General features: G+C 36.8%; 1 protein-coding gene across 5 annotated transcripts in view; it reads right to left on the reverse strand.

Moving 5' to 3' along the window:
• The window catches only part of PLD1 (phospholipase D1, phosphatidylcholine-specific), a 199,164-nt gene that overhangs the window by 26,945 nt on the left and 158,741 nt on the right, over positions 1-13,478 (reverse strand). For all 5 annotated transcript variants that reach the window (XM_012733922.1, XM_012733914.1, XM_004674964.2 and 2 more), the window contains 2 exons: positions 7,969-8,082; positions 5,453-5,502 (listed from right to left, as the gene is read on the reverse strand). In XM_012733922.1, coding sequence (XP_012589376.1) covers positions 5,453-5,502; positions 7,969-8,082 — 164 coding nt within the window. The remainder of the gene's footprint in view (positions 1-5,452; positions 5,503-7,968; positions 8,083-13,478) is intronic.

The raw sequence follows: 13,478 nt of genomic DNA on the forward strand, positions 1-13,478 counted from the left end.
AAGGAAAAATACCGGATGGTTTCTCTCATAGCAGGAATATAATGGAACAGGCAAGAAAATAATGATAATGATGAACAGCTATATACCAGAGACATTTTGTGGGGGTGAAGAGGGAAATGGGATCAAAAACAGTGGGGGGAGGGAAATGCACTGGACTATGATGATGGCACATGGGTGATGTGGTGATGGGAAACTCAAGGGGTTTGCAATTGAGATGGAAAAATGCACAAAAATATGTAAAACTATTATAAGTTTTTTTAAAAAGAGAACAAAAAAAAATGTCTTTGATTTTCATAAACACATGCATGCATTTAAGGGTAAATAGGCATCATGACTACAATTTTCTCTAAACTAATTCAGTAGAAAAACCCACCTTCTATTATCTACTGAGAGAAAAATGATACAATTAAGAAGGCAAACTGTTAACATCTACAAAATCAGGATGAAGAATGGAAATTCGGGACACTTCCATAAATCTGAAATTATTTAAAAACTATTTTCTTAAGATGAATAATACAGACAAGTTACCAAAAACCTAAGGGTGCAAGACATGGAATACATTGTAATTTCCCAGGGCACAGGTTCGTGTCATTCCAGAAGGAGGCTGGAGAGCAGCAACAACATATCAATTAGCTAGGGAACCTCAGCCCACAGTCCATAGCCACACCACATTCTGTTCCTACCTAGTAATACTTAGGAAGTTATAAAATCTTTGCCTTTATATAAAAAAAATGTTTCTAAGGAAAGAGGTAACAGTTAGTACCAGTAACATGACCCCCAGAAATGTTAATTATTCCAGGCCAGAATTTGGCCCATCAAATGCAAAGGGGCATCCCTGTATGATGTCGATGAATCCACCCTGCACACATGAGAAGTAAAAACACGTGGAGGAGCTTATTTCATATACTACTTTATTCTGTGAAGAAAACTGGCTCAACAAGTAATAGGTATCAAAGTTGGTGATGTTGATGCATGCTATGCAGTATATTTAGGAAGCAATTGCTTTTCAAAGAACATATAAGAAAGCCAGAAGCATGTATAAACACCTATATGAAGTGCTGGATGTTTAGAGTATCAGGAAAGTTTCCAGGTGACATGTTATGGAGTTACTTGAGAAGCTGGAGGTATAGATAGATCTTTGGCAATATCTGTTACACTGTCCCTACAAAGGACTCAATGTTTATAAGGACATTTTGTGAAAGACCTTCAAGAGTTGTTATAGGATTTTGCTGCATTTAAAATCTTATAGCACTTTTGGCCCTCCCTGGTAGCGCAGCGGGTTAAAGCACTGCACTAAGAAACTTAAGCCACTTCCACATGAGTTCGATTCCCGCCTGCCCTGAGGTGACCACATGGTGCGGCAGACCTCTCCTGACCCACCCGCTGCTCCCCTCAGCAGTGTACTTCGTCGATCTGCCTGTTCTGCTCCCCACTCTGTCTCTGGTGAAGCCTCTCACCCTCCACATCTCTGGCCTGTACCCCAGTTCTGTACGAATAAATAAATAAATCTTTAAAAAAAAATCTTATAGCACTTTATTGTGTACATTTGTAATCCTGATTGAACTACCTCTACATTTTATGTTAAATTATACTAAATTGGCTGCTTAACTGCCCAATTCACAAAAATTATAAAAGTTATAAAGAAATGCTTTGAATTAAACACTAAATCCCTAAAGACTGGAGTATCAGCTAATTATACAGTCAAAGCTACTATTTACTTCAGGAATTTTAACATATTCATAGCAGCAGTTTTGTTATTTCTAAAGAATTTAAACAGTGGAGAACTAGTTCTCTATTGAATTACATATTTGCTAGCATATGTATTTAAAGCTCACCACACATTTACAAAAACAAGAGTAAAAATGCAACACTGTACCTAAAAAGGGGTATTATGTAACTGATCAATTCCTCATGTTTAGAATATCAGCATTTCCCCTACTCAAATGACTGCTTTTGACTTCTTCTCAGGATACTTGTACTTGAAAGTCCTTTCATCAGGGCAGTTTAACACTGAAATTACTTCTTGAAATTACTTCAAACCCAATCCAATTCCCACCCCCCTGAATAGGCAAAAGCAGGAAAAGTTTCCAGAACCAAAGGACATGCTTTACAATACAATTAGTACATTCGTATGGTTGAGAAACAAAATAATAGGCTTGTTCTGACTTTTTATTATTCTATGACCTCACTTTTATTTTTACTAGCCACTGCCCACACTCAATGGCATTCTTAGCTTTGATTTTATTGATGTATCTTTTATATACTTATCCCTTCACTATCATCTTCATTGCAGGACATTCGAGAATATAGATAGGGATAATACTCTTGTAAATCTTCTCTGTCCTGGATGCAATTACAACTTTTAGAAGATTTTATTATTGGTAGTGGATGTTTCTTTCTCTTTTTTTAAAAAAAGATTTATTTATTTATATAGAACTGGGGTACAGGCCAGAGATGCGGCGGGTGAGAGGATTCACCAGAGACAGAGTGGGCAGACTGACAAAGTACACTCCTGAGGGGCGCAGCAGGCCGGTCAGGAGAGGTCTGACGCACCATGTGGATCACCTCTGGGGCAGACAGTGATCGAACTCATGCAGAAATGGTTTATGCTTCTTAGCGCTGTGCTTTAACCCACTGCGCCACCAGGGAGGGCCCAGTGATGGATGTTTCTTATGTTTAAAATTTATACTGAAGATGTTTAGACTGAGAAGTGAAAAAGTATAGAACACCTAACATCTGTCTACATATAAATAAATATTTATTTTCGGTCTGCTTTTGCTTTTGGTGTAAGATCAAAAAATTCATTGTTTAATCAAAGGTCATGATTTATGCCCATGTTTTGTTGTAAGAATTTTACAGTTTTAGCTCTTAGATTTAGATCTTTGGTCAATTTATATTTTTTAAATAAATGTTATGAGGTAGGGCTCTAACTTTATTCTTTTATACTATCCATTATTTTATACTTCATTCTTTTTATATTAGCATTATTTTCTCTGCTGAATTCTATTAGTCAATGAAATCCAATTGATAAGAAGAATTTATATCAGAATTCCCAAGTCTATATCTCTGATCTATATGTTTAACCATACTTCATTGCTACACGGTCTTTATTGCTGCAAGACTGTAGAATTTTTAAATCAGGAGTGTTCTTCATTTTCACAACTGTTTCAGCTATTCTAACTGGCTTGTGATTTCTACATGACTTTTAGGGTCAGCTTGTCAATTTCTGCAAAATTGCAGTTGGGACAGTGACAGGGAGTATGCTGGATCGAGAGATCAAAAGAATGTGGAGACTTGGGGCATTTTTAGAAACTAAAGGCTTGTCAAATTTGCCAATGTTTTCAAAGAATGAACTTTTGGTATTATATTTCATTTGCTTTCTAGTTTTCATTATTTCCTTCATTATATGAATCTAATTTGTGGTTCTTTTTCTAGCTTCTTAAAGTATAGGGTTTATTCATAGGTTTAAGATTGTTTTCTTTTATGACAAAGGTGTTAATGCAGTTAGAAATAACCCTCTATGCAGTGACTTATGTGTGTCTGCTAAGTTTTTATATATTGTTTTCATTTTCATGATCTCAAAATATCTTCCAATTACTCTTCTAGTGTCTCTTGACTCTTTGGTAATTTAGGAGTATGTTTGATTTCTATCTGTAAGTTTCTAAAATTTTATTTTGTTATTAATCTGTAAGCTCAGCCTACTCTGAACAGAAATTCTTTACATGATTTCAATCCTTATACAATTATTGAGACTTGTTTTATGGTCTATTCTATGGTCTATTTTGGAGAATGTCTCATGAATACTTGAGAATGTGCATTGTTATTATTAGGTGGAGTTTTCAATAGATATCTTATAGGTCTATTTGGTTAACAGTCTAAGTCTTTAGTTACAATGCTGATATTTTGTACAGCTGATCTATACATTATTGAAAATGAAATATTGAAAAGTCTATTATTTTTGAATTGTCTATTTCTCTCTTTAATTCTGTCAATTTTTGTGCAAACTTTGGCTTCTATTACTAGTTATATATATGCTTGTAATTTTTATATTAACCTACATTCTGATATACTACCTAGTATCTGATATTAGTATCTAGTATCTCATGCAGTATATCAGAACAGATACACTATAAGATACTTAATAGCATTTGATTTACTATGTAATATTTCACATTTGGGAGGCTATCCATGTAAAGTTATATCTCTTTAAAAAATCAATTGAGTTTTATAGTAGGTATAGAGAGGTATAGAGAATGACTGCCTGATTTTCCAAATCATTCTTTGTCAGGTTAAAATTCTCAGGATTATCTGACATACTTTCCTTTCTCTTCTGCTCCCATGCCCCTCAAGTTTTCCCTCAGTTTTATTCACATATAACCCTTCTTCCCATTACCAACACATCTTTATCTCTTCCCTACTACCAGTTTCTCTCCACGTTGCTTAATAACACTAAGTGAATCTTCACATAAACACCACTTTGGTGAATTTGTTCCAGGATCTGAGGATTCCACCAACCATATCGTGACTTCTGGATAAAATCTAGTGTTTGTAATATGGCCCTTAGAGTTTATACTAGCTGACCTAAACTTGAGGTCAGACAACTTGGGTTCTAACTCTAGCTTAGCTTTTGTAGAACTTTATATATTTATTGTATAGAATTTTGACAACTATTGGACATATACTATGTGCTGAAATAGAGTCAGTTTCAGGAGATACTGATTAATAAACCTGTAATCACAATACATTATAGCTAAGGATAAATCAGCAATTAAGATAACTGAAAAGTTTTTTTGCAAGTATAAAGAAGTGAAGAAGGGAATTTATAGTGGCCTTCATTCTTAAATTTATTTATATCTAGTAATGGCAAAGATTTAGTCAAATGTTATGGTGGTAAAGTGCTTATATATAAAATATTATAAATATTATACAATGTAATGTTTTATATTGTAAATATAATGTGTATATATATGTATATAATGGTTATGCATATGTTCAAAAATATAATCTGTGATAGTATTGTGAGAATCCTGGGACTTCTACATATATAGAAGGTTGATTTTATAGTCCTCATCTTTAATTCAGGGGTGACAGTTGGTCTGTCTAATGCCCTGGACTGTGGACAGGATCATAGGAGAAGACACATGTGGAGCCCTTCTGAACTATCTTAAAATCCCACTTATATCAAAACAGTTATTAGAAAGAAATAAAAGTAATAAGCATCATTCACAAATATATTATCATGTTTTATTACTTGTGTATATCTATTCTTGTATCTTCATGTAAACATTCTCTTGGGCAATTTAATGAGAATAAATAACTTACTTCAGATGAAGTGTTTGCGTGTTACCATGTGTGAACAGAATTCAATAATCACACTACGAAGACATTAGTGATTACTGATACCTCACTAAAAACAGTCATGCGGTTAAAAAAAAAAAAAGCAGTCACTTACGTTTTGCTTTTAACTGTCCAAGGATGGAATTTTCTCCTCTGCACATGGTTCTAAAAATATAGGAAAGAAAGGATATTGGCTGTTTCAAAAGAACCAATCCTGAGTATAATGTGTGCAGGGTAAAATCCTCATACAAGTAAAAATAGAACAAAAGATAATTTTTTAAAAAACCTTAAAAACATAAGAATGTAATTTTTGTATTGTTATTAATGGAACAAATGATTGTTTTGAGATAGGTAAATGGGAAAGTTATCAAACTGATGTTAGATTTCAAAAGATATGCTTTTTTAAAGGATGAGTTATGAATGATCTTTCCCTCAAAGATAACTGGGTGACAGAAAAAATAAATTCAGAATGCTTCAATACACAATAATATTTAAAAACCACATAGCTTTAGAGGTGAAAACAGTAGAACAATTTTGAAATAAAAAAAAACTATCTTTTATACCTGGATTATCTCTGTACAGTCAATAAAACCCTTAAAAGTAAAAATTATGGTCTCAAATAATTAACTCTGCTGATGACTTTGTCTCTTTGCCTTGTATAACATTCAGTAATTATAAAGGGTGACAAAATAAAAAATTTTATGCTCCATCTGCTTGCTCTATAAAAGTAATTAAAAATATAGCTATTCCTCAGAAATGTTGATATTATTACAGATGATGCCAACAAATAAGGATTTTTTTGCATAATAAAAGGTTATAGTTTTGGTTGCTGAACAAAAGCCAACCATGTTATTTCATTCAGCTGGTTGAAACCCAAAAAAAACAGTCATAGAAAATAATTGCAATTGACAATATTCCAAAAATAATATTAGAATGGCAAATGAAGTGGATAATATCCAATTAAACATTATGTCAGTGCACAAAATACTTGAAAAATTTTCTTTGTACTGTTATAAATCAGATAATCTTAGAAACAGGCAAATCCAATTGTATAGGACAAAGCACAGTTAAAAATCTCACATATTGTAACCAGGCAAAATGACTCTAAAGGAAACAACAAAACCCTCTTTACTTGAAACTGTAGTAGACAGATAAAAGCTTAGAGGCAAGAATGAAGCAAGAGGATGTTTAAAAACTGTTTCTACCACTATGGGGCATTCAAATATCTCACAGGTCATCAGATGCTGCAGTGGGTACTTCTAGGGAGGAAGGTTCAAACTAGAGTGCATTTAAGCTCCCACCCCCTCCCAATCTAGCCTTTATCTGATTTGCACACTGGGGTTCTCTGTAGAGTCTCATTTGTTCCTGCCCACCAAAATGGTTTAATTGAAAATGTGGGAAACACAGATGGTTCTTAAAAACAGGGAATAAAAAAATATTCAGTCCAATTAGTACTGTGATATATTATGTGTGATCTAGAGCATGGTCTTTTGTATCTCAGGTTACAGAACCTATAAATGGGAACTGGAATTCAAACCCAGGCCTGTCCACTTTGCTCTCCCCTTTCCCAGCTATGTGACCCTGAAGGAACAGTAGGGGTGTCTTTAGGCCACTTTTTACAGCCCTTTCCCCTGTCTGTTCAGCTAGCGTCACTCAATACTTGCTCTACCTAGCAAGCTAAAGCTTCCTGTGCTTTATTTTTATCTTAAAAAAAAAAAAGATTTATTTTATTATGTATACAAGAGATAGGGTATAGGCCAGAGGCATGGGGGGTAAAGAGTGAAAAGATTCATCAGAGACAGAGTAGGGAGCAGAATAGTCTCCTCACTATACTGCTGAGGGGAGCAGCTGGCAAGATAGGGGAGATCTGCTGCACCATGTGGTTCAACTACCTGACCAGGGATTCCTACAGTGGCTGCTAATAGCCTCATGGTGCTGAGACTTAACCCCTTGAACCACCAGGGAGGCTCCCTAAATCTTCTGGAGCCTTTTAAAGTGAATATGGAAACTGCTTCTTAACAAAGATAAGTAGAGAAAACAATTAAAATTTCAGGAGATAGCAAAGGACCTTCATACTTCACTTACTAGCAGACACTATTATTACCAACCTCGTTGGAGGACTTACCACTTAAAGAGTCATAAAAAACCAGGTGCAAATTGTAGTATTTTAAGCATTTAATTCAGCAAAGAAAATGGGATACTCAATAGCTATTTATTAACTTAAAGATTATATAAATCAATAATGTGCATGTGTGTGTGTCCTGGTCACTATTTATTAGAGAGAGAGAGAGAAGTCAATCCATCAGTTGATCTGTCTGTCTATATATTGTATATGGAGAATGGAGATCAGATAAGATATATACAAAAGAAATGGCAGGCAATGCATACAAAAAAGAGAAATTATTATTTATGTATTTTATACTTGCCCTGTATCCTAGGCTAGCATTGATACTTTTAGGTTGACTTGAATTTTATCAACTAGTAAATTGGCCAACATTCAAGAGTAAAAGAAAGCATTCATCTGTTCTAATGTCCATTGAATGGATAGGAAGACACATTTTCATTTCCTTCACCAGCTGATATGTATGACTGATGGAAAGCTGAAAACAGACAACTTTATAACTTTGGCACCTGTAGTTGAAGTGCATTATTGCCTGTAGAGCATTTCCTCCACCGGTTGAAATGTCTCCTTCAAAGCCTGGCAGAAGTGGTATCACAACATACACCCGGTATCTCTGGCCGTCCCTGCAAAAGTCAAATGCAGACAGATTCACCAAAAAAGGATGGAGTGACCATTTAAAATGACAACCAAGCATCTCACATGGTTGTAGAGTTCGGGTGAATGATTTCCTATAACACATTCTGTCACATTTCAGGGCTTGGAGGCAGCCATTGAATTGGAGGCCAGAAACTGTTATCAAGGTAACAGTCACACAACCTGAAAAATAAGCAAAACTTGGCAGGGAAGTGGGACCTGTACCCACTATCTCTGTACAACATAATCCTTCCTGGGACAAAATTCATTATAGGCAAGTCATGTTTGAATCCCATGAAGGCTGAGGGGGGAAGGGAATGTGATTAAAGAAAAAAGGTTTGGAAAAGATATTATCATGATAAACTATGCAAAAATACACTGTAGCCTAGTCCCAGCTCAGGGTCTGACAAACAGAAAACATTCAGTTAACTATTGTTGAGTAAATGCGTTTCCACAGCTTAGTTCTCAAGGGAAAAAATACATTACTAGATCCAGTACATTCTCCAGTGCAGAAATCACCATTGTTTAGAAACTCTGATTAGCTTTGAAACCTAATTCATGTACAAAATATTACCCTGGGCCTTTCAAGTGTTCTGAGCAAATGATGTTGAGTTTTCAATCCTTCATATGCAACACAATATTTCTTGGTCTACTCTCCCAACTAGTCAGTTTTGGAAAGTAAAGCTTTGATTTGCCTTGGCTACTCAATGATGTCACCAAGAAAAGAACAAAGGGTATTCCTTAGTTCCACTAGCATTTAGCAAATCAGGATATTTATGTTCATGATTGGAAGCAAAGCTAGTAAGGCCCTTGTGTACACTTGTAAGACATGTGGGAAGAAGAGCTGGAAGGACTGTTGTGGAACCCGCCCATGGAGCTGAGAGTCGATAACATTCATCCAAAGGTGTTACCAGTGGTTACTCTTCAAATCCAATATTTAATATCTAAAGTTGACTTTCTGATAACCCACTACATTTTCTTTCATGAGACATTACTACCTGTCTCCAGGGGTCAGATTCCTTTATTGATGGCTCTGAATGTCATGCACCTTTCAGGGCCAGTGAGAAGTGTTCTTTGGAGTCAGTGCTCCGCAGCAGGGTGGCCTGGCCTGTGTCTTTTTTTTTTTTTTTTTTTTTTTTTTAAAGATTTATTTATTTGTGCATACAGAACTGGGGTACAGGCCAGAGGCTCAGGGGCGGTGAGAGGCTTCACCAGAGACAGAGAGGGGAACAGAACAGGCAGATCTATGAAGTACACTGCTGAGGGGAGCAGCGGGCGGGTCAGGAGAGGTCTGCCACGCCATGTGGTCACCTCCGTGGCAGGCGGGAATCGAACTCATGGGGAAGTGGCTTTAGATTCTCAGTGCTGTGCTTTAACCCGCTGCGCCACCAGGGAGGGCCTGGCCTGTGTCTTAACTGCAGTGCAGACATGGGGATTTGGAGGAGGTGGCTGTAATGGCACAGATTAATCACTAGATGGCAAACACAGTTTGAGTTGGGGAAAAAAAAAAAAAAGCCTGGAAGAAATGTAAACTGTATCTCTGCCTGATAAGAGTAAGAGGCTCACGTTCCTAAATGGTAAATGGGATAATGGAAAAGAAGAGAAAAAAATACCTATGCTATTTCTCCCTAGCCAGTATTTAAAATTCCAAACACATTAAATGCAACACCATCTGGCCACAGCTGCTTTTCCAGGACCTCCAACCCCAACTTCTGGGACAGGACATTCCCACCCTTTGCTCAGTCAGCTTTTCACTAAGAAGGTTGGTTCATATCCCTTTGAGCCTCAAATACCTCCTCCAATGTGCAGAATCCCACTGCTGCCAGCAGAGTTGAAAGCCTCCTTTTTGGTCAAACCATCCTGGCTCTTCCAATCCAAGTTTGTCTGCTCCTCCCTCTCCTCTCTCTATCAGCACAAACATCTGCTATCTGGGAGATGTGATTTTTTTTTTTTTTTGAAACATAGAAGATATGTCTACACATTTTTCTATTTTGACCACGTCCACATTTTTCTATTTTGACAAAGTAAGCATGAGATGGTGTTTGCTCTGAGAGGATGTACATTGGAAGGGTGCCTGTTTCCGGGAAAGCTCTAGGAGAACCTGAAGCTGCACAGGCATTTTCTTTAAAGTGTATTTTTTAAATGATTTTAAATTAAGTAGTTAATTATTTTTTAGTTACGTTGTCTGCTATCTTTTCTCAGGTATAGTTCCTCATAGATTCCACCACCAATTCACCTCTGCATCATCACCACAGTCCCTTGTGCTCTTTCTGCCCTCGTTTTGATTCCTCTTCCTTCCCATCCCCTGCAGAATGTCTCTGGTTTATCTAACCTACATTGTTTAAAATAGAATTTTATTTTAATTTTTTACTAGTGGTAAAACATACCTATCAAATTGTGATTTAACCATTTTTAAGTGCACTATTCCATGGTATTAATTACATCCAGGTTGTGTGGCCATCATGACACTCGCTTCCAAAACTTTCATTACCCCAAAGAGAAACTGGTAATTAACAATAGCTTGCATATTTGCCACCCTGCAACCCCAGTAACCTCTCATCCACTTTCTCTTCCTGTGATGTCACCTACTCTAGGTATTTTATCTCAGCAGAACCACATTTTCCTTATCTGACATTTCATCTAGCATAATGCCATGCTACAAGATGATCCCATGCCACAACACGTGCCAGCATATCCTTCCTTATGACAGAATAATGTCCCATCCTGTGAATACACCACTGGGGCTGCCCCTAACTTTTAGCTACTGTGAATAAGGAAGCAGTGAACACTGGCAGACAGTGTCTGCGGAGTCCCTGTTTCCAGTTCTTTTGGATATATATACACACCCAGGAATGGAACTGATGAATCAGACAGTTATTCTATGTTTAACTTTTTAAGGAGCCATCAAATAAATTACATTTTTGAATGAACACCATATGTTCATTGTATCAAATTTAAGGGGAAGGAGATTATATGATGAAAATAACTGTTACTCTTTTGTCTGTAGGTCTCATCCCCCCCAGTCCTGTGACCAGTATCTTTCATGTTCTTTTAGAAAGAGCAGATAGGGCCCTCCCTGGGGGCTTGATGGGTTGGAGTGCTGTACTGCAATGCTAGGCGAAGTGAAGCAAAGCGAAGCGAAATCAAGCCAAGCCAAGTCATGGCTGCTTCAGTGTGAGTTCGACCCCCACCCCTGAGGTGACCCACATGGAGTAGCAGATCTCTCATGTCTTGCCCGCTGCTTCCCTCAGCAGTGTAGCTTGTCAATCTGCCTATTCCGCACCTCACTCTGTTTCTGGTGAATCCTCACACTGTCCCTGCACCTCTGGCCTGTATCCCATTTCTGTATGCATAAATAAATACAATCTTTAAATAAAAAAGAAAGAGGTGATAAAATTCATAAGACTACATATGCAGTTTTTCCTTACAAACAAATTTAGAATACTGTAAAAAATTTTCTGGATGCTATTTTTATCATTTATCAGTATATTTCGAAAATCCTTTTATATCAAAACACATGAGTTTATATTTTGACAACATTTTTGCCATAATATTTAAAACTATTCCTTTATCTGTGGACATATAGATTGTTTCTAATTTCTAGCTACTGCAGTGTAATATTTCTCTATATATGCTCACCCATCTAAGTAAGTCAGTTTTCATACTTGTTGGAAAATCTTAGAAGTACTAATGCTGGCCTTGAATGGGAAGTGTCATGATTCTGTTTGTAAAAGGTGGTTCCTTTTACCTTTATGTTTTATAAAAGCAAATGTGGTTTCAAAATAGAAACCTCATATGCAGGTTATTATGAAATGCCCTATGAAAACCTGTTATCTTTGGGTAAGAGGTTTTTGAAAAATTTTGTTTATGGGAATCAGCATATTTATATTTTCTTGGGACTCTGCAATACCCATATCAAGGTCTTTCTTTTTGATAATGCAGAAGTTCTTGAATTTCCTGAATGATGAAACTTTTTAACTGTGTTAGCAAATTAGCAGAAATGATTTAGATTTCCACTGCTGTGAAATTCTATGCGATATGTCCAATCTGCTTCCTTAATTAATCCACAGAAAACAACAGTTCCCAGCTGTCAAGGGTTCTATTGTGCAATGCTGTACCCTCATAATGTCAGAATGGTGCAAATGACAGCAGTCAGCTTGGGACACTCCCTCTGCACTGATTTATAATCTTACAAATGCACGGTAAAAGTTAGTGGGCATCAAGCCATCATGCAGGCAATCACTTCATCCACTTTAGTTTAAGACAATTTATCAAATTTGTTCAAGATGAATTTATGAATTTATCAAATTGTATTCTCAGGCTTTTTGTTAACATATATTTTTCTTTAAAAACTCATTAACACTAATAGCAGTGCTATGAATAATAGGTAAAAATTGGAAATAAGTGTCCAATAATGGGGTATGATTAACTAAATTATACCATAGCCACTCAATGGAGACAACCTTTTGCAGTTACTGAAAATGACCAGTATGATGACTTCCTAGCAAATACTTCTGGCAGTATGTTAAAATGGTCTTAAAACTCAGTTACAATTCCAAGACAATTAGCGTTACGGTAGGCTGACACTATGAATAATGAATGTTTTTCCACTTAAAGGTGATCACTTTCCCCTTTCTGTGGCTGCAGATAGGAAGCAGACATTTTTCTTAGGATGGACCTCTAGCAAAGAAACTAGGACTCAAAGATGTCAACGTCTTAAGATTTGTAGCACTAGACAGCTTTTTCGAGCTGAGAGAGGAATACAAAGAAGTGAGGGAGACACACAGGGTCAGGCAGCCATGAAGGCAGCCAGAAATAAGAACTGTGGTTGCTGGGTTTAGTGTTATATTATGTAAGGTAACTTTATATATGCTAGTGGTATCACTTCTGTGAGAACTGGGCCCATAGCTCCTCAGTGGTTTGTGACATAGCTTGGTAAATCTTTGAAGATGCAAGTGACCATTCAGGGCTTCAATTTTCTCATCTGCAATTAAGGGATTTGGCTAAAGTTTTCACTAGAAAATGTTGGCTCTATTGACCAACTCCTGTGACTGTAACTCATGTAACTAGAGGACAGATATATTGTGTGTTTACACATGTGGGAACATACCTGTAACTTTTTCATTGGCTACTATATTCCCCCCCCCCCTTTTTGAGATAACATTGGTTTACAACACTATGGTTTGGGGAATGGGTTCACACCACCTTGATGTATATCCACAAGTCACCCCCACCATCCAAGCAACCACAGTCCTTCACCCAAGACCACTGGGCCTTTCCCCCTATGCTCCTGCTGGCACCTACCCTAGACTGTTATGAGTCCCAATTCTGCAGTAATATTTTAGGGTTTATTTCTCAGTGACTGTCCAGTGCCAAGGACGGGTGC

The sequence above is a fragment of the Condylura cristata genome, unplaced genomic scaffold, assembly GCF_000260355.1.
Source record: "Condylura cristata isolate star-nosed mole 26May11 unplaced genomic scaffold, ConCri1.0 scaffold00003, whole genome shotgun sequence".
In the NCBI taxonomy this organism is placed as follows: domain Eukaryota; kingdom Metazoa; phylum Chordata; class Mammalia; order Eulipotyphla; family Talpidae; genus Condylura; species Condylura cristata.